Genomic DNA, 23,643 nt, shown 5'->3' with positions numbered 1-23,643 from the left:
TGAAGGAGGATGCAATCCTCATGCTGTCTCCTCATTCCAGGAACTTTATGCAGAGCACAAAGTACCTCAAGTCACACGGAAGTTGCAAGAGCCGTTCCTGTTCCTCTGCGCCGGCTTCTGAATCAGTGCATGACCCAGGGTCCCTGCCTCTACAGCCGCCTCTCCCCAGACCTCCGCCTTAAACTTCCACCAGCATGAAATCTGGACTTTGCACCTTTGGGGTCTCTCTTCAAATATACAGCTTTTGTATTCTATTCCTAATCATTTACCAACCAGGCAGGCAGGATGATTCATTTCACTAAAACAGTTACTTGCTCAGAATTTTTCCTGAAATACTTCCATTCTTCATTAGGCTGTCTTGATATTCTAGCACTCATGTGAAGCCAATAAACTGCTTTTCTTGCTCTTCTGTGGGAATGGTGCTAAGCTACAGTTTGTTGTACATTTTTAAACAAAACCTTTGCCCCCTGAGCTGCTTTTTTTTTTTTTCCTCCCAAGTTCCACCTGCAAAAGATCCCACTGTAAATACTCAAATGTCAGAATCAGCATTATTGTGTTATGGATTCATTCTTTCAGATATGAAATCATCCAAAAAGGCACTAGAGGATTTCTGAGTCCCTAGTTTGCTTTTGAATTTGTGAGTGTGAGCTTCTTTTCTGTTTTCCTCTTTCCTTTCCCAAAGTAAATGTTTTTCCTGGTGAAAAAATGCCAAAAGGAGTGTTGAGCCCATACAGACTGGAGTAGATCTGTTGGGGCAACAACAGGAGCAGTTCTGAATCCTCTGCACCGCTCTGCATCTCATCCCTGCTGTGCCCAGTCTATGGACAAGCGCTCTGCAGAAGACGGGGTGACGGTGAAGGGAGGGAGCCGTTGGTACAAAGGCAGGGGGGTGCTGGAGAAGGTTCTGACGGGGATGAGAAGAGCTGGCGTCAAAGGGGCTGACACATAAAGAGATACAGACGGCTCCTCTCCAAGGGCTCTGCAAATTATATCATCATGCTCTGTGGATACGAAGAAACATCTGTCTGAGCCTTAGCCTCTCAGCAGAGGAAAGCGGATTCCTCGCTGAAGCGATGAAGTATGCAGAGCAGCCCACAGCTGAGTGCAGGCTGTCATGTGCAAGCAAAGGTCATTTAAGGAAAACAAGGAATTCAGAGCGCCTTGAACCCTGACAGCATCACCTCGAGGCTGCTCTGAGTGCGGGACACTCTCCTCAGCATGGCTCAGCCCTGGTCTTCCGCCAGAAGGAAGAACTCTTGGCTTCAACTCAGGCTCTCCTTGAGCAAGGGATCTCTGGGGCAGAGCAGAGACCCACATAACTGGCATGAATACGCCTAAGGTAATGCCCCTCCATGGGGGTTAATGCCTCTCAGTCAATGCTTGTCCTTACAGCGAGCGTGACAACACATGGAGGGGGAAAGGGAGGAGAGGGTCAGCTGCTGCCCTGTACTGTCTGCTACCATTAGCATCTGTGCAGTGGGGTCATGTTCTCCATCCTTTGCCCAGCACAAAATGTTGACACAAAGGGAAGTGCCAGAGTGGGCAACATCCCTGATCAGAAACACTACACTCCCTCCGCAGCATCCCAGCATCTCTGATGCTGGCCAACAAGGGGGCACCATATGATCAGGCAGAGAAAAGCCTCAAATAGGCACACAGCCATCTCAACTTAAGAGTCCTTAGTTCTATTTTCTCTTTGTAGGTTGGTGTCTCTGCTTTAACGGTGTTTTAATGCACTTTGCTGTGGTTTTAAGTAAATAAGGTGGGATAGCCCCGCTGAGTGAATGAAAGTCTGAACTCAAGATTAACCAATTTTACTCAGAAAAAGGCCCCATGAGAACATTTTCCTTGTTCCAGTTCCATGTCTCCTGCAATGCAACTTTAGTAGCTTCACACTATTGCTTGCACTGGTTTTGTTTTCTTTATTTATGTTGAAAATAAAATAAACCCGAACAAAAAGCAGCAGTCCAGGAATCCCAGCCAGAAAACAAAAAGTTGCAATTGTTTTCGTGTAGAGAGATACTCTGTCTGGATGCTCCAGGGGTGAGGTTATGGTGCTGCTGATCCAAATGGAACACAGCACCGCCCAAAAAGCCTTCAAGAGGATGCAGCGAGGCTCAGATATCCTTGGGTTTGGGGCCGGGGCAGGGCTTGCGGACTAGCACTTCTGGTGATGCCCAAAGGATGGCCCCAAATGACAAGATATTACATGCTGCGCAGGGTTTGACTTCCCTGGCAAAGATTTGACTTCTTGTTGATGAAAATTGGCTTGGATAAATCAGCAACGCCATTATCATATGAAAGCGCTAGCAGCTCATACCAATGTATAGCTGCACTGTGCTTTACACTAGTTTTTGTGGTCAGCTACCACCTAGTGATTCTGTGCCCAAAAACCACTACTCATATCTGTAACTAATGATAACTCTTCTTCACCAGTACCAGGGCTGCTTTGAAATCAGAGAGCTCTTTACTCAAATGTCTCCACTGTCCTTGATAACCACGGTTTGACGCAGACTTGTTGGACGTGCTATCTGGCTCGAATGAGAGTCAGACTGGAGTTTCGAGTGTGAGCTGGTCAGATGCAGGCCAGAGAACAGACAGCATGGGAAGTGCAGACACAAAAGCCAGACTCAACCCTGAACTAGCACAGCATGTAGTGGTACTCTCAGATATCCCTTCCTCCTTCCCATATGCATTACGCTGGTCTTACTTTAGAGTTCAATCCTCCTTCCCCTTCAAACAGGATAAAGAGTTGGCCTTTATCTCAGCTCTAGCACACAATTTCCCATCTCCTCCTATTTCCTTTCTTGCCTGGGTCAGCTGCTGTGTGGCAAATTGACTGTGACCTGTTAGGCCTCACTTTCTACTACTGTGCAAGGGGTAATTCTGCAGGGCATCCTACATGTGTGAAGAGCAGATACACAGTTCAGGATTCTTCCTCATTTCATGTGACTGACAGACCAAGGGAATTCTTCTTGTGTTTCATTGCTCGACATTTCCCTCACCCATGCAGCTGCGGGGAGAATGCCAGATAGGAGTTTTCAGTCCAGAATGGACTTTGGCAACTACACTGCCTCAGAGGAGATGGAGAAGCCAACATCTCCAAGGGAAGGGATTGTCAGATTGAATGACAAGGAGAAATCCAGGAAAAAAATTACTATGCTATTGCGCAGGAGAGACAGAAAATGTTTTAGTAGTACTCTGGGTACAAATGCAAAGCAGACCTGCGGGGAAGAGAAATACTTTAACCAAAAAGCTGGATGTTAAACGCGGATTTCATCTTGCATCTAGCAATCTGATAACAGACACAGAACTACAGAGGTTGCGCTAGCCAGAATGTGACCACAGACAAGTAATCCTAGAGCACCGGCAGACCCAGCTTTCTCTGAACTGCATGGCAAGAGATGTGTTTTCCCACCTGCACTTACCAGAAGGGGGCCCTGATTCACAGCTGGGCCTTGTACCATATAATTGCAATAGAAAAATAAAACATCAGCATCATTGACCTACTCCTTAGTTCAGTGCTGTTTTATCTGGAAAACTGACTGGATGAAGATCAAGTTGGCTGGCCAATCACCTATCCATTCAAGTTTTTACAGGGCTCTCCACTGCCAGCACAGTTCAGTGTATCCCACAGATAAAATTTGATGTGAGCAGTTGTACACCCTCTAAGGATCTGGGCCCAAATGTCTTCTTCAGCCTTGGGGATCTGGATGCATAACCAGCGCAGGTGTCTGAGGAACTACAGGTAAGAGGAGTGCAGGATCTCTCTACAGTCAGTGGAAACATACAGGCCTTTGTATGACTCACATTTTAGGAGGGACTGTATGGCCACCCGCTAGGAGCTCCTCTTGGCTATCTGCCTAGGTTTCTCACCTCATTTAGATGTCCAGATTTAGGTGGGGTGGATATGGGAGATGGTGGCAGAATCTCCAGGAGGCATTTCTCCTAAGTGCTACTTTGGAGCCTTAAACAGAAGTTGCCTTTTATCCCAGGAGAAAAAGCTCTTTAACTAGATTATACCACAGCTTTGAGAATAAGAGGAGGCAATTCTATGAGCCTTCTTAGCGTGGAGAAAGAAGCTGGAGATACAGAATGTATGAACGTTGGGAACAGACTGAATATTAAAGGGTTGCTGTGTTGAACGCCTTGGCTAGGTTTTATTTCCCTTTCTGCAGCCGCAACGCTTCGGGGGAGAGAGTCACAGCTGTGCCTCAGAAGAGACAATTGAAGCAATATGGACACATTATTAGATCTGAAATTTAGCGGAATCATCAAAATCAGTGAGGGCCATTCACTCCCGCGTTTTATGTTGTTTTTCTAGAGAATATTGCTCGCAGGCACAGGCATAATGAATTCAGCTTGGAGTGGCCTTGCTCTTTCACCTTCTACAGCTAATTGTCTTGGGGATGAAGGCAGGCAGCACTGCCTCCGAGACAGCAAAGCATTCAACCTCAGGAGGCTCACTTCCTCTGACCACAGGCCTTGCCCTGTGAATGTTCTGCGCACAGATTGCCGTGGGGTTGCACACTTGATCCAAGCTTTTCCCTTTGTTCTTTACATCTGCTTGAGAAAGGAGGGCTGCCAGGGCTGAAAGAGAAGGGTGGGAGCTGGGGTGAGGAGGACATTAGTCTACTGAGGTTATAGCTCAGGGTGGTGGTTGCTGTGCATTCAAGAGAACGAGCTGGAGTATTTATGTCTTGGACACAGAGCTGGCGAGCAGAGGTGCGAAGAGCAGCAGATGCTCCACCCAAGCTGTGGCACTTCCTAGGAACTCCACAGCCTTCTCTGAGCCACTTCTTACCTCCTCACGCCTTTCTTTCTGTTTCCATGAAAGATTGTAAACTAGCTGGGAGAGGGACTATCATTTAGAGCACAGAGCACACTGACCTGCCTAGAACTCTACCTGCCCTGACCCACTGAGTGGGATTTGGCACACTGAATCCAGCTGAGTGGAAGATGGACCGTTCTCCTGAGACACTGCAGTGTTTCTTTTTTCTCTAACCAGCTAAATATCTGTCCCCCCACCAGTGCAGGGCTCAAACTGGGAGAAAGCTTTTTTCTTGTTTCATTCCAGCCCTGCTCTCTGTGGTTCCAGCTATTTAGGGTGAGGCTCATATAGTGCACAGCAGAAAGGTAATTTAGGAATCGGAGTTCAGTCCCAGAGCAGTGGCATGCCCTCCATAGTACTGAAAAGATCTCTCTTTAACAGGGGAAGACTGAGCACATTTTTCTGAAGTGAAGATGAAAAATGTTTCTGTTTCACTTGGTTTCCTATCAAGCTGGAATTAATACCTGGAAAAATAGCAGGATTTTAAGATCATAAAACACGGGGACTAGCTTCTGAGCTCCTGGGTTTAAGGAGAGGCATTGGAAAAGATACAATCCTTAATGTTGTTTTGTAGGGATTATTAATAATTCAGACTTTCTATAAAGAATATTCTGTTTTACCCTATTGTTATGAGAGAGAGAGAAAGAAAAAGAAATGAAGAAATGAAGAAAAAAGAAAGAAGAGAAGAGAGAAGAGAGAAGAGAAGAGAAAGAAAGAAAAAGAGAAAGAGGAAGAGGAAGAGGAGAGGAGAGAAGAGAAGAGAGAAGAGAAGAGATTAAATTGTGATTTCGTCCCTGATTCTGAATCAAGCACAAAAACTTTTTGGAGCTACTGGCCAAATGAGTAACAGGCAGACATTAAATATATGCAAGAGTTATTGCTAGTCTCCGGAAAGACATGATTTACTAAACTGTAGCTATTTGAAAAGCAAAGAAAGCACATATATGGATGAAATAAACTAATGCTAAATCTCCTAGCCCAGATCCTCCCTACCAAAGAGCCCTGGTGCTTGATTTGAACTCAGTCCAGGCATAAAACTTCCACAAACATCTGTGAGGGTGATGAGTGGGGAGAGAAAGAAGAATACAAAGTGGAGAGTCACAGTGGATCTCATAGCAGCTCTGAGCCCCACAGGGAGAGGAGGGTGGTAAACTGGCAATTTGCCTCCCCACAAAAGCTCATGCTGCCTCTCCTGTGGCTATAGAGAAAAACTGCCTGTAGCCAACATGGTGTGGCTCCCCTCTTGTGAAAAAGGTCTTTGCTTAGGGCACTTGACAAAACATCTCTCCAAAAATCCGCTACTTTGCACTGGGATAAGTTGATACTGAGAATAGACAAAGGCAGGAATATACAATATCTGCTTTCCACCACCATTTTATCATTTGAAGAAAGCAAGGATTGAGGTGCTCTTGGGTTACTAGGGGGTTTTACTGCCCTGAAACCCTCTGTCAAGATAAACCCCCAAATCCCAGACATCTTCTGGCACATGATGGGATTCTGAGAGCTTAAAACATCCTTGCTTTCACGACCTGAGCTGGCGGTGTGCTGCCTTTCAAATCACACAAGGGTGTCTGGAGACAGTTTTAGGAAACTTAACTAGCTCCTGGGCTTTGTTAGCCAGCCTCCCTGAGTGAGATCAGTCTGCATTGCGTAGGCTTGGTAATGCCAGAAAGCAATGCCTCCTGCAGCAAGCACAGTAATCAAAAGCCTACCTCTCTATCTGTTAGTCACCAAACAACTATTAAAGCTGTCTCATTTTGTGATAAAACATCACTGCAACAAAAACATTCTCATCTGTCTCGTTACTAAATACAAGGACTTGAATCCAGTGTTGCCTATGAAACCTACCATTCCCAAGACATTCCAGCCACCTTGGTCATTCAATAAATGATAAATTGGATGCTTGACCTATTTTCTCCCCAAATGAAGATGAAGACTTCCACTGATAAGAAGGAATTTCGGATCATGACTCCAACAGGGTTCTAATAAGTTGGTCTTTTATTGTAGAGGCATCATTGAAAACTATCAACTATTATGATTTAATTTAAAAAACCTTGTGAAAAGTATTACAGAGTGGTGAAGTCTGGAGCAAATTCCAGAATTTTCAGTCAGGTATCAGTACCACATGATACGCTAGATTTAAATTTCTAACCCCATGAAAAGAGTGGTACAAAATGGCATTTCCTTCTGAAAATAATAAGAGGGTGGAATTTACCCCATATGAGAACGATAAACACATTTGCAAAGCTAGTGACAAGTCATCTTACGCATGGCTAGTGAGCCTCAGTTAGATCAGATGCAGTTTCCTACACTGCAGATAAGCATCCTGTTTAAATTCAGGAGGAAACAAAGAAGAAAAACTATCTAACTTTCTTTGATGCATTACATATGGTTTGGTCTTTTCAGATGTTAAGACAATGGTTTTTATTTATATTTATATCATTCTGTTCAAGCAATATGTATTCCTATAAATTGAAGAAGAAAATCCTTTAAACTCAATAAAGTAATGCAGTTTTCTCAGATCTTTCACAGAATTTGAAATAAGAGTCACAACAGCTCAGTCATTGGCTTATGACTAACGCACAGACATACATACATATATAGCACTGTGTATCTGAGGGCCTCACAGTACAGAGAGCGGTTCTGCCAATTCAACCTCCAGTTGAAATCTTACTCATAAGCTTACTCATAACTCCTGGCCTGTGACTAGTTTTTCAGACCTACCACAATCCAGATAACACCCATTGCTCTGCCAGTCTCTGGTGCTTGGTATCTCCAGCTACATTGTGCAGGACTGAACCAGCTGGGAACCTACTGAAGAGAAAACATTCAGGGCAAACTCCTACGAAAAGTGAAACAAGATGATACAGGCTTCTACCTTGCCAAATTGAAGCGTGGGAATGAGCTTAATATCCTCATCTTCAGCTTGTGCCAGAGAGTTTGGGAGCGTGGCTCTTTCAGTGATGAGTGGGCATTTGTATGTCAGCAAATAAGGCCTGATTGCTTTTGCAGGAGCAACTTTTGGCTTATTTACACTGTGGGACGAGTGTCATTTCCAGGAAGATCTGGTCATTCTTCCCATTGTCTTTCTGGAAAGAGGTAGCTAGTCTTGGAGAAATGCTGAGTGACACATCAAAGACAGTCTCACACAGGACTGTGATCTTTCGTCTGGAGTTTGAATAACAAAGTCTACTGGGTATGAGGAAAAGAGAGAAAAATTCTAAAGAAAAATGAAACGCGTTCTTTTGGCAATGGTAATTGGAACAATTAATCAAGCGTAATGGTAAATATCCCTTTGGGGGGGCAGAAGAGTAGAGGATCTGCTCTTCCAGAAAGCAGTGACTCAGGGATGAGCTCCTTGGGTGCAATCTGCCTTTGGGCAGAGAAGCCAGGGCATGGTTCAGGAAAGGATCTTCTGCTATGTGAATGGGAGAGCAACACAATCCTACGGCTGTTTTTGTGTTATGTCACCCAGGAAAACTGCTCTGTGCAGGTCAGTGCTAATGGCTGAGGGAAACAGAAATTATTGTCCACTTGCCTTCCAGCATTCAGTGAGAAATTATTCCCATCCCTGCAATCCCGTTTGCAGTATTTGCCTTGGTTTCCTAGGTAGATCTCTGCATGTGAATATTAAAGGCATAATCTTGTAATTCTGTCCAGGAGAAGTTTTTGCCCTAATCAGTAGATGACTGGGATGCTCTGCTTTATGAGCTGTTTATTCTCCCTGCTTCAGAAACAGAGGTCCAGCACTTAGAGAGCACAAGGCCATGTCTGTGCTTTGTTTTTAGGGTAATGTGCAGTCTGCTTTGCAGTAGCCCAGCAAGCTGACGAGCAGATCACCAAGCTTTTGGCTTTCGGGCTGTTAGTTCCAGGAAAAAGAGCTAATGTTTAGGTTAATTTTTCCATGGCTATTAATGGAAAACCCCACTGCAATAATACGTGCAGAAAGGTTACAATTTTGTTCTCAAGCTCTGCAGCCTATCAGCAGAAACCTGTTAGCTTAGGCTCAGTTGAACAGTAGCTCCTTATTAGTATCTGTGCATTTTTCAGCCTGCAGAAAGAGGAATCACCAAGCAAGCAGGAGTGTACATGTGTGTTGGGGGGTGACTTGGAGTCCACGTGGCTGGTTTTATTCTCAGGTCTGAATAGGGAATGTGGTCTAGTGTTTAAAACAGGGGAATTTTAAATCATAACCCCTGGTTGCTGTTCTTAGTTTTGGGAAGAGGTGGGTCCTTCATAGTTTCTATTCATGATGCTTTGAAAGAACATGGTGTGAAATCAGACAATTACCTTAAATCTGAACTCCCTCATCTCTAAAATAGACTAAAAATTCAAAATAAGAGAGGACTCCAGGGGACTTTGAAGGGTAATATGTTTTCCTCCTGTGCTTTGTGATGTTCACAGTGAATTAATAATACCTAGCCTGCCCCATATTATCACTCTCCTTGGCTACCATGTACTGAAACAGACTTCATGACTTTCAGTGGGAAACACTGGAGGTTTGTGTGGCAGAATTTGAATCCAATTATGAACAAATAATTATGGCTTTTGGGATGTTTTGATTGGATTTGTGCACTCCAAGCAAAGGCCCCAGGTTACTGCTACATTCCTTCCGCGTTTTTTGATATAGCTCTAATAATGCGTCCTCAAGTTAAAAACAGTATTCCTGTGTGCCAGCAATATTTAATGGGCTTTACAGTTCCTCATGAACCTGCTAACGGCTGAGTTTATTGCAAGTGCATAGCAGCTGACGACCAGTCATTGGTGGTTAACACTGAAATAAATTGCACACTTGTGTTTCCCATGGTCCATCAGTCACTGGCAATATGGGGTAAGACACAGGCTGTTGTTTAGCACACATAGGTCTCTACTGCTTCTAAGGATGTATGGGCAGGGGTCCTTCATTATTGGTGGAGTCCTTTACTCCTCTCTGAAAGAGACTGGGCTTTGCTTATCCACTTGCCTTGGACAAGGGGTGGCATACACAGCGCAGTACCTGCAGGCTTCAATGGGCAGTTGATTATAGCAGAGGTAACACGACGAATTGAAGCCCTGGCAGCAGAATAGCATTATATAAAGCAGCACAAGACTAGTTGGAATTACACTAGCCACCCACACAGGATGATCGCTGCCCTGCCACGCTCCACATGGTCTCTCTTTATGGCTCTTCTGAAATACCACATATATGTTTGGAATTTGTATGTATATTAACAAAAATAACTGCAGGGCCCTCTAAAATGTACCGTCCTGAACCTCAAAACCCTGAAGCTCAGTATTATCAGTACTAATATTTTATATTTATTACTGTGTTCCATCCTTTATTTTCACAAATGCTTTGGGAAAGAAAACACATTGGACTAGCCTCACTTGGAAGACAGGAAAAGCCCCTGGGAAATGGAAGTTGATTACGTGCCTTGGTCAAGGTCACTCTGTGTGTCACTGGCACAACTCAAGGTGCAACTCAAGGCCTCCAGACTCCCAGCGTACTGCCTGAACCAGAGGACCGCTCTGCTGCCATATGAGAGTAACCCACAGACCTTCAGCTCAGCTGGACATCTTACATCTATAATTATAATAGCAGTATGCAAATAAAAAGGGCTACACATCCTTAGGCTTAAGACCTTTGCATCGTTACCAGCTGAGGTCAGACAGCTCTTTCCTGTCCTCTGTTGCATAGCTGCACAGAAGTAGGCCCAAGCCTGCAGCATCAGAGCACATGCTCAAGTGAGTCTCAATAAATGCAATGGAACTTAAAAGCGACCAACATGCAGCACAAAGTCCATGCTTTGCAGAATTGGGCCTTTCACAAGGAACGGTCATTTGAGATGAATGACTGATATAATCCAGAATGGTCATCTGAATTCCTTAGGCTGTATAAAATATTCACAGTGAAGCCTGAAATCATTAATTTGAGGTTTTGGCATTTCACTGTAATATAAAAATATTAGTGTGATGGTAGGTCAGAGAGGAGTTTTGTAAGCTTTTGTTGAAAAACAGGGTTTTTCTGTAGTGAAGATTCATGCAATCTGGCTGTAAACTGGTCTTATTTCATACACTGGCTGTTCTGTTTATATTAAGATCAATTTTTATGTCATCACATACACACACATTCTTCCCTTCATTGTAACAACACTTGTGATTACTTTAGTAGGGATATTTTCATATATTTCATAACCCCATCCTCTTGTCATAACTAGCCACAATTTGTCCCAGGATCATCTCACTGAGATCTAACAAGATCCTAGCTTAAATGATTTGACCAGTAAACTTGCAAAACCATACTAGATCTGGAAAAAACTCCTCTACCTGCATTTTGGCTAACTTAGGCAGGATATGTCTTTACTCATAATTACACATGGCTTTGTTATGCTTTTTTCTCCATATATATATACCTATATCTATATATACACACACAAAATGACAATGCAACTAATGCACTACAATAAACATTTAAAATATAATTTGCTCCCAGATTGAGCTGTTCCAAGCCAAACTTGTGATCTTGAAACACATTGTAATAATCTCCTCTTAAATTCCTGACAGAACAATGTTTATCATGGAAATGCAACTGACAGCTTTAAAGTAACACTAGTTAATTATTTGGATCCTGTGTTTAGTGAGCACTTTTTGCACTAATAAGCATTCCCTTACTCCAATATAGAAGCTATAAAGTTTTCTAAAATGTATATATATAAAAAAATATATATTTAAATCATCCCCATCTGATGATGTTTTGAATGTAAAAATAACCTCATTAAGGCTGACAAAAATGCAAACCTAGTCTTTCGAAAATGTGAGAAGACCACAGGAATCCCATGTGACTCTGACTTCCTTGCCTTATTGGAAACAGCTGTGTCTGTTGCTAACCTCAGACCATTTCCAGGTTTGACTCCAAGAACAGAATTTCACAACCTTCTTGGGCACCTCAGCCTTGCTGGCTACATGTAAAACAGGTCCTCAATGTCCCTGTCTTTTCCTTCTACTTTGTGATAAAAGATGCACTTTAACAAGCCTTCTGCTATTGCAAACCAGACCAAAGTTTTCTTCATGTTTTGCTCTTGGAAATGCAAACAGGCATGTGCCCAGTTGCTGCAAATATAAAAACATGCTGAGTGGGACCTGCTGCTGATGTAGCTTCCATGGAGCTATAGTGGTCAAGGCCAGCTGAGATTCTGATTCAGGCTGCTGCTAGGCTACGGACAGGCATCCTTTCCGGTAGTCTTGCTTGAAGAAGTCTCAGCTCTCCCATGTCCAGAAACGTCTGGCCCTAATCCAGCGTCAGAGATCATGACCCCATCGATCTGCAGGCGGCATTCCTCATGAAGGTGCTGGGAGGAGAAGCTGGGCAGCCACATAAGCAAGGTGCACTGCCCAAGTAGAGTAGTCTTGACGGAAGGCAGGCCTTAGCTCAGGGGCAGCATGCTACGTCAGCTGTCCTGCCTTCAGATCCTGTGCATCCATCCCTGCTAGCATCAGCTTGCCCTGCACCAGCCTGGGCACCTCTGACGCAAAGCTATGCGCTGTGCGTCGTGCCCCAGGAACCACGAATGGAGAATCTGCAGCCCCGCACAATGCTATTTTTCTTGAGCCTGGGTGCAGTCTGCAGGGTTAAGCCTGAACCAAAATCCTTCCAAATTAGAGAGATCCTTTGACTTCAACAGATCAAGGCAAGGTTTTGCAGAAGTTTATCTTTTATTATGACAACTGTTACAGTTGGGAAAAAAAAACCCTCAGCTCAATTTTGGGGCAAATCTGTCTTTCTTACTGTATCAGGCACTTAGTAGTTAGTTATTCTGATCACGGTATCTTTTGCAGTGAGGAAATAGTCCTAGCACTAGGCATCTAAACCTTGATTAAAGGGTTCAGAGCATGAACAGATAAGAGGCAAAGAGAAGGGATTGTCTGGGGTCACACAGGGAAGGAGGACTGGAATCTAAGCATTAGTCCCCATGCTATCCACTGCAATGTATATAAATTGCAAGTTTATTAGTAACTGCCCTTGAATCTATATGTATTGTTACAGCCTAAGGTGAACTTCCCAGGGCAGGGACTGTCTTTCTTGATGATTTGCTTGGTACCTAGCAAGTTGCGTGGGCTGCAGCAGATGAACAGTAAAAACTAGTGAACGCAATGTTTGAAGCTAGATCCATGTTTCATTCTACGCAAGCAATCTTTTTGAACAGCTCAGCTAATGTGCTGGCAGTGGATAAAGTAACTGATTATAGCAAGGGATTGCTTATATATGAAAATGATGTAATCCTGGGATTGAGTCCAATTCCTTTTCAGGCTCCAAAACAAACAGAGATTCCTTTCAGTTACTTTTCATCTGGCTTCATATTTTTATGTTGACCAAGTGGGTGAATTAAGGTGCCCATGTGACAACACCAAAGGTCTGAGATGCGCTTCTCTCTTTTATTCAAGAAAGAGAAATAAGGCGGTGCAAATTGCTTTCAGAGCAGCTCCTCCTTGTAGCTTTTAGGAACATCATATGATCAAAGGCTCTTGTGTGCAAAGAGAAGCCAGAGCACCCAACACAGTCTCCGTTGCCTTGCATTATTGCAGAGGACCTGGAATGAGAAGGAGCGGCCTGGTCTCTCACAGCACAGCAGGTACTCACACTGCACTCCTCTGAGAACGAGTGCAGCCACCACTGCAGGGGGAAATTATATGGAGGTAGCAAAGAAACTGGAGACGGCTTCAATCTGCATATATCCAGCTTTGTGCTTGGGTGTAGGTGCTTTCTTCAGCTGACAGTGGCAGTGCGATGGAGGGCAGGTGTAGAGGGAGAATTTGATTTGGGATCTCCAAAATCCCTTGATCTCCCCTCCGCTTGCTTTGCAGCCATCCTTCTGAGGCACAGAACTGCAGCATTTCACAGGCAGCTTGGGGCTGGGGGACTCTGTGGTGCAAGGAAATGAGAGCTTTCAACTCTTTTCAGGGCGTTTGTAATAACCAGAAGCCAGTTCTCATTCTGGAGAGCAGAGACACTGCTCTGTGAAGTGGTGGTATGGGGAGGAAGTTGGGGAGAGTCAGGAAAAAGCTGGAAAGCTGAAGCTGACCTGCTTGTGCTGCAATAACTCAAAGCACTGTGTCTGACTGCCTGAAGCTTCCTGTCTTCCGCAGCTGGCAAGGCTGAGTTTGCACATGGCTCCAGTGTATCAGGGCTGAAGTTTCAAACCAGTTGTGCCTCTGCCTTAAAATCACAATGCTGGCTTGAAGTTGCTGATACCAGCTCTGAGTGGCCTCCCTTTGTTGACAAGCTGGGTAGAGCACTCCTTTACCTGCCCTTCCTTCCAAGGAGGAAAACAGGATCAAGCCCAAATTTGCTGGTGGACAGCTGTGAACCCCCCCAAGCTTGAGGCCATTTGCCCATGCTGAAGATTTCATAACCTGATGAGGACCAAGTCTGTCCTTGCTGTGCTCCCTGTCCATGCTGCCTGGTCCAAGGGAGCTACTTGGAATCACATGGAGAGGCCACAGGAATTTACAGCTGAGCTCGCTGCTGCCAGGATGACTCTCACAGCTCTACCCCGCTGGCTAATCTTCAGTGCTGGCAAACGTTATGCCAGAAATATGTTGCTGGGAGAGCACGGGTGGGATGTCTGTGTGTGAGTGTGCAAGGATGCCTCTGTGTGACTTTACTCCATAATGCCATGCTGCAGCATCTCCTGTGCTGGGATCATCCAAACCTGTGCGATATGGCCAGCTGGCATGTTAGGTCAAGGAGGTGAGGTGCCTTATCTCAGAGCTCCATGCCAAAAACCACTTTCTTCACAGTAGCTGTCAGCCACCAGACACACCATGTGCTTAGCTGTATAACTGGCACGTGAGCTAGAATACAAATGTGTCTGTTAAATGACTTGATGCACAGGCGATGCATCCTTCACAAGATGTAGGAGTGGTCCTGACTTTGGACAACGGAGGGTTGAAATGCTCTTGCTGTGGACGCTGTTGCAAGCTGGACAGGCATCAAGAACCATGTCCCAGGTTGGAAAGATGAAATGAGGAAGAGATTACTCAACTTTAGATTATTAAACATCTACTTCAGAGGATGGGCTGTGTTTACAAGTGATACGAGAGGCACTCTCATTGTGAGAGCGGTGAAAAATCTCCGAGTTAATGGAAGGGACTGGATCCAAGCTCCAATGCACCAAAACCAGTCCCAATTTCCTGGGTAAGGGATTCTGGCCACATGGTAGTTTGCATGGGTAGAAATCTCCTGTCATTCCAAAGAAATGCATCAGAAGCTTTTCTTTGCAACACTGTCCTACAGACAGGTTTCCTTCGGAAAAAGATTTTCTGTGGGGTTGCTCCTTTTTCTTGATGGCTTTTTTTTGCAAGGAAAGCAATTCACACTGGCAGCTGCAGACATTTCCATGCTTCTGTCCCCATCAGCACTGACCTTCCCACTGGATTTCCAGTCAAACCGAAACAGTAACATATTTTATGAGATAGTATTTGATGTGAACTGGCCTGGGAGAAGCAGCTAACCAGAAGGTAACCCAGACCATGCATGCTTGTCCAACCTCAGGCTTAGACGTGCATTTAAACTCTCTTGGAAGAACTGTGGCCCAGAGAACAATACAGGAAGATTGGCTGGGATCACACAGGGATTGGAGCCTCCTTATTTTGTGAGGTGCAAATATCACAACTATTTTTGCAACCTTTTGCTATTTTTTTGATTAATGCTTCTCTCAAGGCTGGTCACATTTTCCCATAGTTCAATTAACAGCAATATTGCCTCATCGCTTTGCAGTCTCTTGCACTGAGATCTCTAATTATTGTAAAGCCAACCTTCTCAACACCCAGTTCTGGTAAAATCACTTTCTCCATCTACAAAGGGGAAAGTGAGATATGAGAAACTAATTAACGGCACCCAAATCACAGAGAATGTCTACAGCAAGACAGGAGGTGAGTCAGATATCTCAAAGCCTAACCCAGTGCTTGAAAGCTAGATTCTTCTCCCAACTTAAATCCAAAGCAGGGAAACAAAACCCCCAAATCTCTGCTGAATAGGGGAGGGGAAAACCCTACCTAATTCTGTCATTTCAGCTGTGTAAACTAATGAATGTCATTGCAATTTTAGTATTTTACAGTGAGTTCTCACATTGCTTTGGCCTGTTGGTGGTGACATCACCTGGTAGTTATGTCACTACTGTAAAGGAATAAACATAAACTGCTCACTTAAGTCTAAAAGTTACTAAGAACGTCAAGAGCGTTGCACATGGCTGTTCAGAAAAGATGAACAATTAGGCACATAGTTTTGTCTACACAAGGGAAAACAAATGTTTTAAGAGCGGTCTAACCTCATAGAAATTCAGAGAAGTGCATCTACACATGAAAGTAATCCAAATATTTGCAAGCGTTCTAGGAGTCAGCTAGAGAGAAACAGATATTTAGCAGCTATAAGCCTAGGTGTACTTTGATCCAGTTTCTCTTTCACACTAAACTGTATTTGCACCCAAGTCAGGGCCTCTTTATAGCACAGTAGAATCATTCAGAGCTAAATTTACTTAGAATCTGGATCATACAACACCCATCTGGGCTAATTCTGCCATTCCCTATGCTGACAAGACACAGAACTACATGTCTGAGAGATGTATCACCAAACAGGGAGGGAGTCTGCTGTCAGTTGCACTAATATAGATCACTACTAACTTTATTGACTTCAATTAAACTGCTCTGGATATTCCCTAGTGTAAATGGAAGAGGCATCTTTTTCATGATCTTAGCTCATCAAATCAAAAAATTTATTCATAGAATAGGCATTCTTCAAACCCTGATTTCTGTGGAAAAAATTCACAAAAGTTGCCAGGCATTAGCGACTAAGCAAAGACATTTTAGCAAATTTTCCCCTTGAAGCAAGAAAATATTAAAACTTTTATTCACAAAAGTTCATTGGTCCTGTATTTAACGGAAAACCTTACAGGGAGCCAAACATTATAGGGCTATGCTTCTCCACCAAAAAATTACTTTGTTGTTTCATATCCTGTTAAGTTTCCTGACAATGCTACACACAGTTACTTACGCTTTGGGCCAAATACGTTCCTGAAGTAACTCCACGCCACTTTGTTGATTTATGTCAGACGTGTGTAAATTGACCAGGTAGATAGCTATATAACTGCCTTTTTTTCACCATGAGGGTGGTCAAATTGAAACAGGGGCTCAGAAAGATGCTGAATCTCCATCCCTAGAGACATTCAGAATGGAGCTGGACACGGCCCTGAGCAACTGAATGTAATTGGCTAAATTGCAAGGAGAGTTAGGGGATGAAAATTGTATGGCTCCCATAGTGGTTTCACTTCACCCATGTTGTGGACCTTGAACGCACACTAAGTTTGCAAAGGTCAGGTGCAGCTCTCGCTCCCTCTTCCCAGCTGCATGTCCCTGCGTGTCTGCTGGCTGCTTAGAGCTGAACAAAACATGAGCGTGTGTGAAATGATTGAGGAAGCACCCAGACATTTAATTCCACTCAACAGGAGGAGATACTACTCTGTAGGAGAGATGTAGCTCTATAGTATCCTGCCACCAGAGACAGCATAATTCCTGTTAAGTGATGTTAGTCCATTCTCTTCAACAGTTTCTCCTTCCGCCCATAAGCACACACAAATGCATAAAGTTTTGCTATCCCTTTTTCATAAATACGAAGACAGATTTTACAAGAAATATGTGGGAATACTTCCTCCCTCTCACAGAACAGTTTCAATTCTTATTCTGCAAACCTTGCTCTGTAAAAATGCCAGTGAAATTTAAATTTATGTAGCGAAATATATACTTTTAATGTATTTTCAGAGTTTCACTCTGGAGTGTAAGACCTGAATGAAAGAAAAAATGCAGGAATGTTTTCTGATATTTGTCAGAATTAATTATGTAATTAATTGAAACTGGCTATAATATCTAAGAGCAAGAACGTACTGGGCTCTTACATGGGTATTTTTGTCACAGTACTTGGACAGCTTTCACGCTTGAAGCTGTGTTAGTCTGAAACTGCATGAACTGCAGTTGCAAACAAAGCTGATAGACATGACTGGATTTTTGTTTCTGAGATGTCACGAGTATCTGCCTCAGCAAGGGAAGAGATTCACGACCCTTTTGTCCCACTTGAAAAGGGAGACAGAAACTTCAGTAGGATTTTTTTTTCCCTAGCTACAAGAATTGTTTTGAAGACACGGTACCTTGTCTCCTGGCTGTGGGCGCATCACAGATACACGGTCATAACCTTTCCGCAGCAAGACCCAGAGAGCATCCAATTTCCCCTGCAATCGAACGAAATACAGTGTGTCATCTTCAATATAAGAACAAATACACTGTGCAGAGTGCAATGCAGGGACAATGCAGCTCAGACATACACATTTATCACTTAAATATTTGCTGTGCTTACAGAAGATGTTGGAGAGCAAACTTTTCTCTCCTAGAAACTCCCTCACACTCCCTCCCTCAGAAACTCCCACAAGTGCAAAGGATGAGGCTTCCAGATGAGCAACAAGCAGACATGTCTGACTGACAGTCAACAGTATCTGTGTGTCTAGCTTTCATGTATACTTTAGAAAATCTCCAAAGGTAATAGGCGACTTAGATCTACAGTATCTAGAGCGCTCCTGAGACCTGGTATCTGGTGCTGTTTAGTTTTGCTAGCTGCCCATGAATCCAGTCTGCTCTCGTGCCTCTTCTAAAAAGGAAATTGGGCCATGAGGTCTTTCTAAAGAGAGACAGGAGAGACAAAGGCTGAAAAGTGCATCAGGGTCACACATGGCATAGCAAAGCCCTAAGCAGCCTCAACTTAGGATGTACTTCAAGTTTCTTTCTGGGAGCACCAGCTGTTGCTTCAACCTCAGCCTTGAGGCACGTCCTGCAGGTGAGTTGTTGCAAATGATCATTGAATTTAGCCTTATCTCATGGTCCTTTCTGTATAGCTGTTTAGAGACTGCCTGCGGCCTTTTTAAAGTCAGACAGGTACTCTAAATGCCCTGAGGAGGAGGGCGGAAGCAGAGGTAGGTACGTAGACTGGTAGGTAGAAGCAGAGGTAAGAAACAGAGGTAAGAAGAAAGCTGTTAACCCAACCAAACACACAGAGGTTTGGCTGGCTGTAGCAGGCAACACGTTCTGCACCAAATTATGAGAGAAGGCCTGGTCCTTTATGATCTTCACTTGCATCTGTGTTTGATGCTGCCCTTCCCTCTGTCAGACAGACTAAGGATTTGGCAAGTTCCTTGAGAAGCTTTTGGACTTGTCATGATCCTTGGATTATTTATGCTGACTTTTTAAACTGTTGAAATGATATTTTAAAAGGGGGAAAATCCAGCTGGCATCATGCTAAGAAGTAGCAGCAGCAAATAAGAATGATAATAACAATAATAATGACAATAATCTTTCAAGTGTCAGTAGCCACATTTGGCAGCAGATAAAGCCCTGGGGCATTTCAAACATCAATCTATCCACTCTCAGTTAATAGCTGTGTACCTACGATAGAGACGTTACTTTGGGGAGTGGATGTAAAGGGGAGAAAACCTCCAGCAGATAAGCTGGCAAAAAGGCAGGACCCTCCAAGTAAAGGCTGGCACTCGTATTGCATGGAGAGATGGAGGGCTGTTGGACAGCGAGATGACTCGTCCTAAAATGTGAATTTCCTGGCTTTTTGTCGATCCAAGCTATCTTGGTTCAGTGTTCCTGATTTGAATTCCTTGCTCTCCTCCTTTCACAAGTTTTTTTTCTTTAAAGAAGCTTGTTACATGCATATTTATCTACCTTCCAAAGAGGTATTTCAAGGAGTCCAATGGAGCAGATGGAAATTTAACATCTGCTTTAACCAAACGTATTGAGTACATTTGGAGCATGGGGACAAGGGAAAATTTAAGCTGAATATCAGGAGACATTTTCTATGGGTGAGGCCTGTTAGTCTGTGAAATATTTCCCCTGAGAAGTGGTGGAAGCCTCTGTGTTATTTTAAAAACCAGACTGGAAAAAGTAGTGAAGGATAGGCTTGAGTTAGCTATCCCGCTTTGGCTGAAAGTGCAGATCCAATGACCTAATAGGCTATCCCTCCTCGCCTCCCTCTGCATGTTATGACTGTGATAGCTTCCCTGAACAGCACAATGCAAATTCATCTTCATGTGCTCACATCTTCTGGACAAAAGCTTCTGCCAAGAGTCTTGACGAGTTTAGCCAATTTTGCTGATTCCTTACTGCTCAGGAAAGGCAATAGTAGGACCTCTGCTTCACAGAAATGAACCCCTCTTTCTGATGAGCGCTCATGGTTGTGTTGAATATAGCTATTCTGCCTGCATACACTGTCTTTCTGGGTGCAGTCCAGTAAGGGGTGTGGTGGGGATTAATAATTAGGTAAACTCTCATCTACAGACAGATTTAGGCTGCTAAACACTATCCATATGTGGAACATCCCAAAGTTAGGGAATATTTGGATGTAGGGTCTTGGACTGGACCTGTCCTTATGTTGTGTGGAGTTTGGATGGTGGAAAGGAGAGATTTTCTAAAGGAGCTAAGGACAAATATCACCCACGAGATGCTCCTAATGCTCATACTCCCCTTTATAATTGAATTCCTGCTGTTACGAACAAAAAGCTGTTCCTAGTCAGAGTCAGAACTGAACTTGAACCCGACATACATTGCATCTTTTCTCCAAGCCTCCCTTGAACTTTGGAGAAGTTCCAGCTGGGACACAGATCTGCAACAAACTTTTGACTCCTCTGTTTAGGATTGATTTCCTCCCATGCAGAATAAACTCTGAAAATTAACTGAAAATCTCCTGAGGCTGTAATCCAACAGCATGAACTGATGAAGGAAGAAGGAGGAAACTCAGCAGTACCTTTGATGGGAAAGGATATAGCTCTCAGCTACCACCTCAGGTAGCTGTGCCCATGTGGATTCCAGCTGCCTGAGCACATATTCAGGGTTCTTCGTGCCAAAATCAGTGCTGCTCTGCTTTAACTCCTATCAGCTCCTTAGCTGGTCAGAGTACAGCTCTGTGCACTGTGAACCCTTCTGACCGCAGAACGCGGAAAGCAACTGAGCTGCGTCTCTCAGCTGGATGAGGTCCCAGCAGGAGTGAAACTCCCCCAGATGAGACCAATGTGTTTTATAAATACTTGCACTGATGCAAATGACAATACAATGCATTTAGGAACAAAGGAGCAGCTATATGAGATGGTGCTTACTGCATCACTGCTCTGTACTGAAAAGTGTTGACTCTGTAACCTGTCCCACTGCGAGAATGAATAACCTTCATGAACACATGTTGAAGTCATTATGATTATAACACAGTTGCAAATGACTTTTTGGTAGGCTATGTTTATTAGATGATAATCTTTAAGAGGGAAAAGAGAGAGGGCATTGGACCAAATTTTCAAACAGGCTTACGTTTCCGGATCCTCCGGAAACCACTCTTACTCCCTTGTGCACCCTTGCCACTTCCATCACTGGATTTGAACCAGCTGCAAGATCAATGAATGAGGAATGCCAAAACACGTGACTTGCCTATATTCCTATGGGCACTGCTTGGAGCTAATCAGTAACCAGACACAATGCAGGCAAGCCTGGTTGTACTGCAATGAAATATATCTGCATTGCAATGACTTGGCTAGCAGAATATGGCTGACTGGGGTGACTGCTACTAGGGAGGAAGAAAACAGGAGAATAAAAACTATACTTCCAGCAGTGAGGCACCTCCCCACTTAGCTTAACGTTGAAGAAGAGTTGTACAAACTAAATGTTCTATAAGCTACATATATTCCACACACATTTTGCAGGCTATTCACAGACAAATTGAATGTAGATGTACAAAGATGCACGAAGGCATACTTCAATGCACTTCTCTACTGAGTCTCCTAAGATTTCCTTCTAAGTCATTGTCCACTGTGGAGGATATATTTGAAGCACCCCTGGCACACAGATAGCTGCCATTGAGAGTTATTGAAAGCTGGGTGCCAGCTTTTGGAAACCTCTTGAAGAAAAACCAACAGCCTGCAATCTGGAAAAACGGTTGGGGCAGTTCTTGAATTCAGACCACTTTAATACCTGCGCAATGCCACTGTCATCCATGGACTTACTCCGGACATGCTTCTGATCTGGAGGAGGGATGGGGCAGATCTTGGACTTGCTAGGGCCAAGAGTGTATGCTAGCAGCTGCAGTATTCCTATGTGTGCTTTCTAAGACCCTAACCAGCATTGCCACTCTTCCGAATGAGATCCAAGCCCCAGTCAAATGTGCAAGGTTTGAACTTGGATATGAGTTGTGTATTTTCAGTCTCTTCTGTTCCTAATAACTATAGAGCTGCTACAAATAGCTCTGGAATGCTAAGAGATGAGAAGGATCTTAGCATTTCCCAAATGGGTTAACACTGAAAAATAAGTGTGGGGTTTTTTTCATTAGAGGCTGCTATAATTATATAGGTGTAACCTCTTGAAAACCCTTTGCTGAGGACAGCCTAAATTGCCTTGAATGCAAAAGATTAGCCTCCTAACATCTGAATGTCTTTGTACCACACACGGGGTGATCTGACTGTTGTGTGCGGCCTGTGTCTTTTAACCCAGGAGGAGCATTCACATGTGCAGTGCAGAATTTTCCTTCAGGGAACTATTTCCTTGCTTGTCTGTTTCAGTTCTGCACACTGCCAACCATCTGTATTAGGGAAGACAAACTGATGCCCTTGGGACAGAGGGCAGAGATGGTTCCCAGGTCCTGTGGGAGACTCTTGTGCTGCTTTGCACTACATGTGACCTGGTATCAGCGTGAATTTGACCTTTCACTTCTGAAGCAGCTCTAATTCAGCCAAACACTTCTTGCAGGGCATCCCCTCCTAGCGCGGGGAGCATGCTGCCCTGCAGCAGGCCTGGCCCTGTGACCCATGCTTGCTGGCAGACATTCATCTGCTGCACTGCAGTCCTTGATCTGCTACTTTCACTGGTGGCATTTGGCAGTGATTTTCTTCTTTTCTCCCCTCTTTCCAAGAAAAGTGGATGCTTTTTATTCCCTACATCTCAGGGAACAGGCAGTGTGGACTGGAGGGCCTGCCTTTGGAAATACATTAGAATCTGTAAGAAGAGGGTGGGAAAGAGAGCACTTTACAGAAGCTAGCTACACCCCTGGCCGAAACCAGGATCCTTTTCTTCAAGTGCGCATAACTGGTCAAAGAAAGCAAAGCATCCCTAAAACCTGATTAATCTGATGGGAAATTCCCAGTGTCCCATATGGCTCCTTTCTACAGCACCTCCTTGGCCACATGTTCAGTGGAACTTCCTTATGTACAGCTACTCTAACAGCCTCTTGAGATCACAAGTTCCTGGAGAGTTCTGCATCTTTGCCTTAGATGTGAAAACAGACCACTTAACACAGATATCCAGGGAATATCCTATGCAGTATAAAGCTGGACACGACTTACCTTGATTGGAGAGTACCACTTCCGAGGAGAGGAAGGCCTGCGCATGTTGTTCCCAAGATTCCGGGGTTCGGGGAACTCATATTCCTGTTCTGGCATCTTGACTCTGGCATTCTTGGCTTTCTCCAGCTTAGCGCCTTCTTCTGTGGAGCCCTTTTCACCCCAGCGCACCTGAAAAGACAGCATCAGGGCATATGATAACAGCAACTGCTGCAGAGGGTTAAATTCCTGTTATAACTGGATCTTGGTCCACATTTTCCCAGTGTCCAGATCCAAGGTGAAGAGTGGGGCACAGGCTGTAAAGCCTCTTTCTAAACTGTAACCCAAACTTTGGACTTTTTCTTTGTGATTCATGAGAAATGTGTAAGTGGAGGAGGTTTTCAGAAAACTTGTAAAAATACTTTCTTGTAATTTGTACTG

The 23,643-nt window shown here is 44.0% G+C and overlaps 1 protein-coding gene across 2 annotated transcripts in view; it reads right to left on the bottom strand.

Moving 5' to 3' along the window:
• Positions 1-23,643, bottom strand: part of ANTXR1 (ANTXR cell adhesion molecule 1) — a 108,776-nt gene that overhangs the window by 4,629 nt on the left and 80,504 nt on the right. For both annotated transcript variants that reach the window (XM_026111493.2, XM_064497888.1), the window contains 2 exons: positions 23,227-23,394; positions 18,007-18,087 (listed from right to left, as the gene is read on the bottom strand). In XM_026111493.2, coding sequence (XP_025967278.1) covers positions 18,007-18,087; positions 23,227-23,394 — 249 coding nt within the window. The remainder of the gene's footprint in view (positions 1-18,006; positions 18,088-23,226; positions 23,395-23,643) is intronic.

Source organism: Dromaius novaehollandiae, chromosome 26 (assembly GCF_036370855.1).
Source record: "Dromaius novaehollandiae isolate bDroNov1 chromosome 26, bDroNov1.hap1, whole genome shotgun sequence".
Lineage (NCBI taxonomy): Eukaryota > Metazoa > Chordata > Aves > Casuariiformes > Dromaiidae > Dromaius > Dromaius novaehollandiae.
Note: the sequence above shows the minus strand (reverse complement) of the source record. Positions and strands in the feature narration are given on the sequence as shown.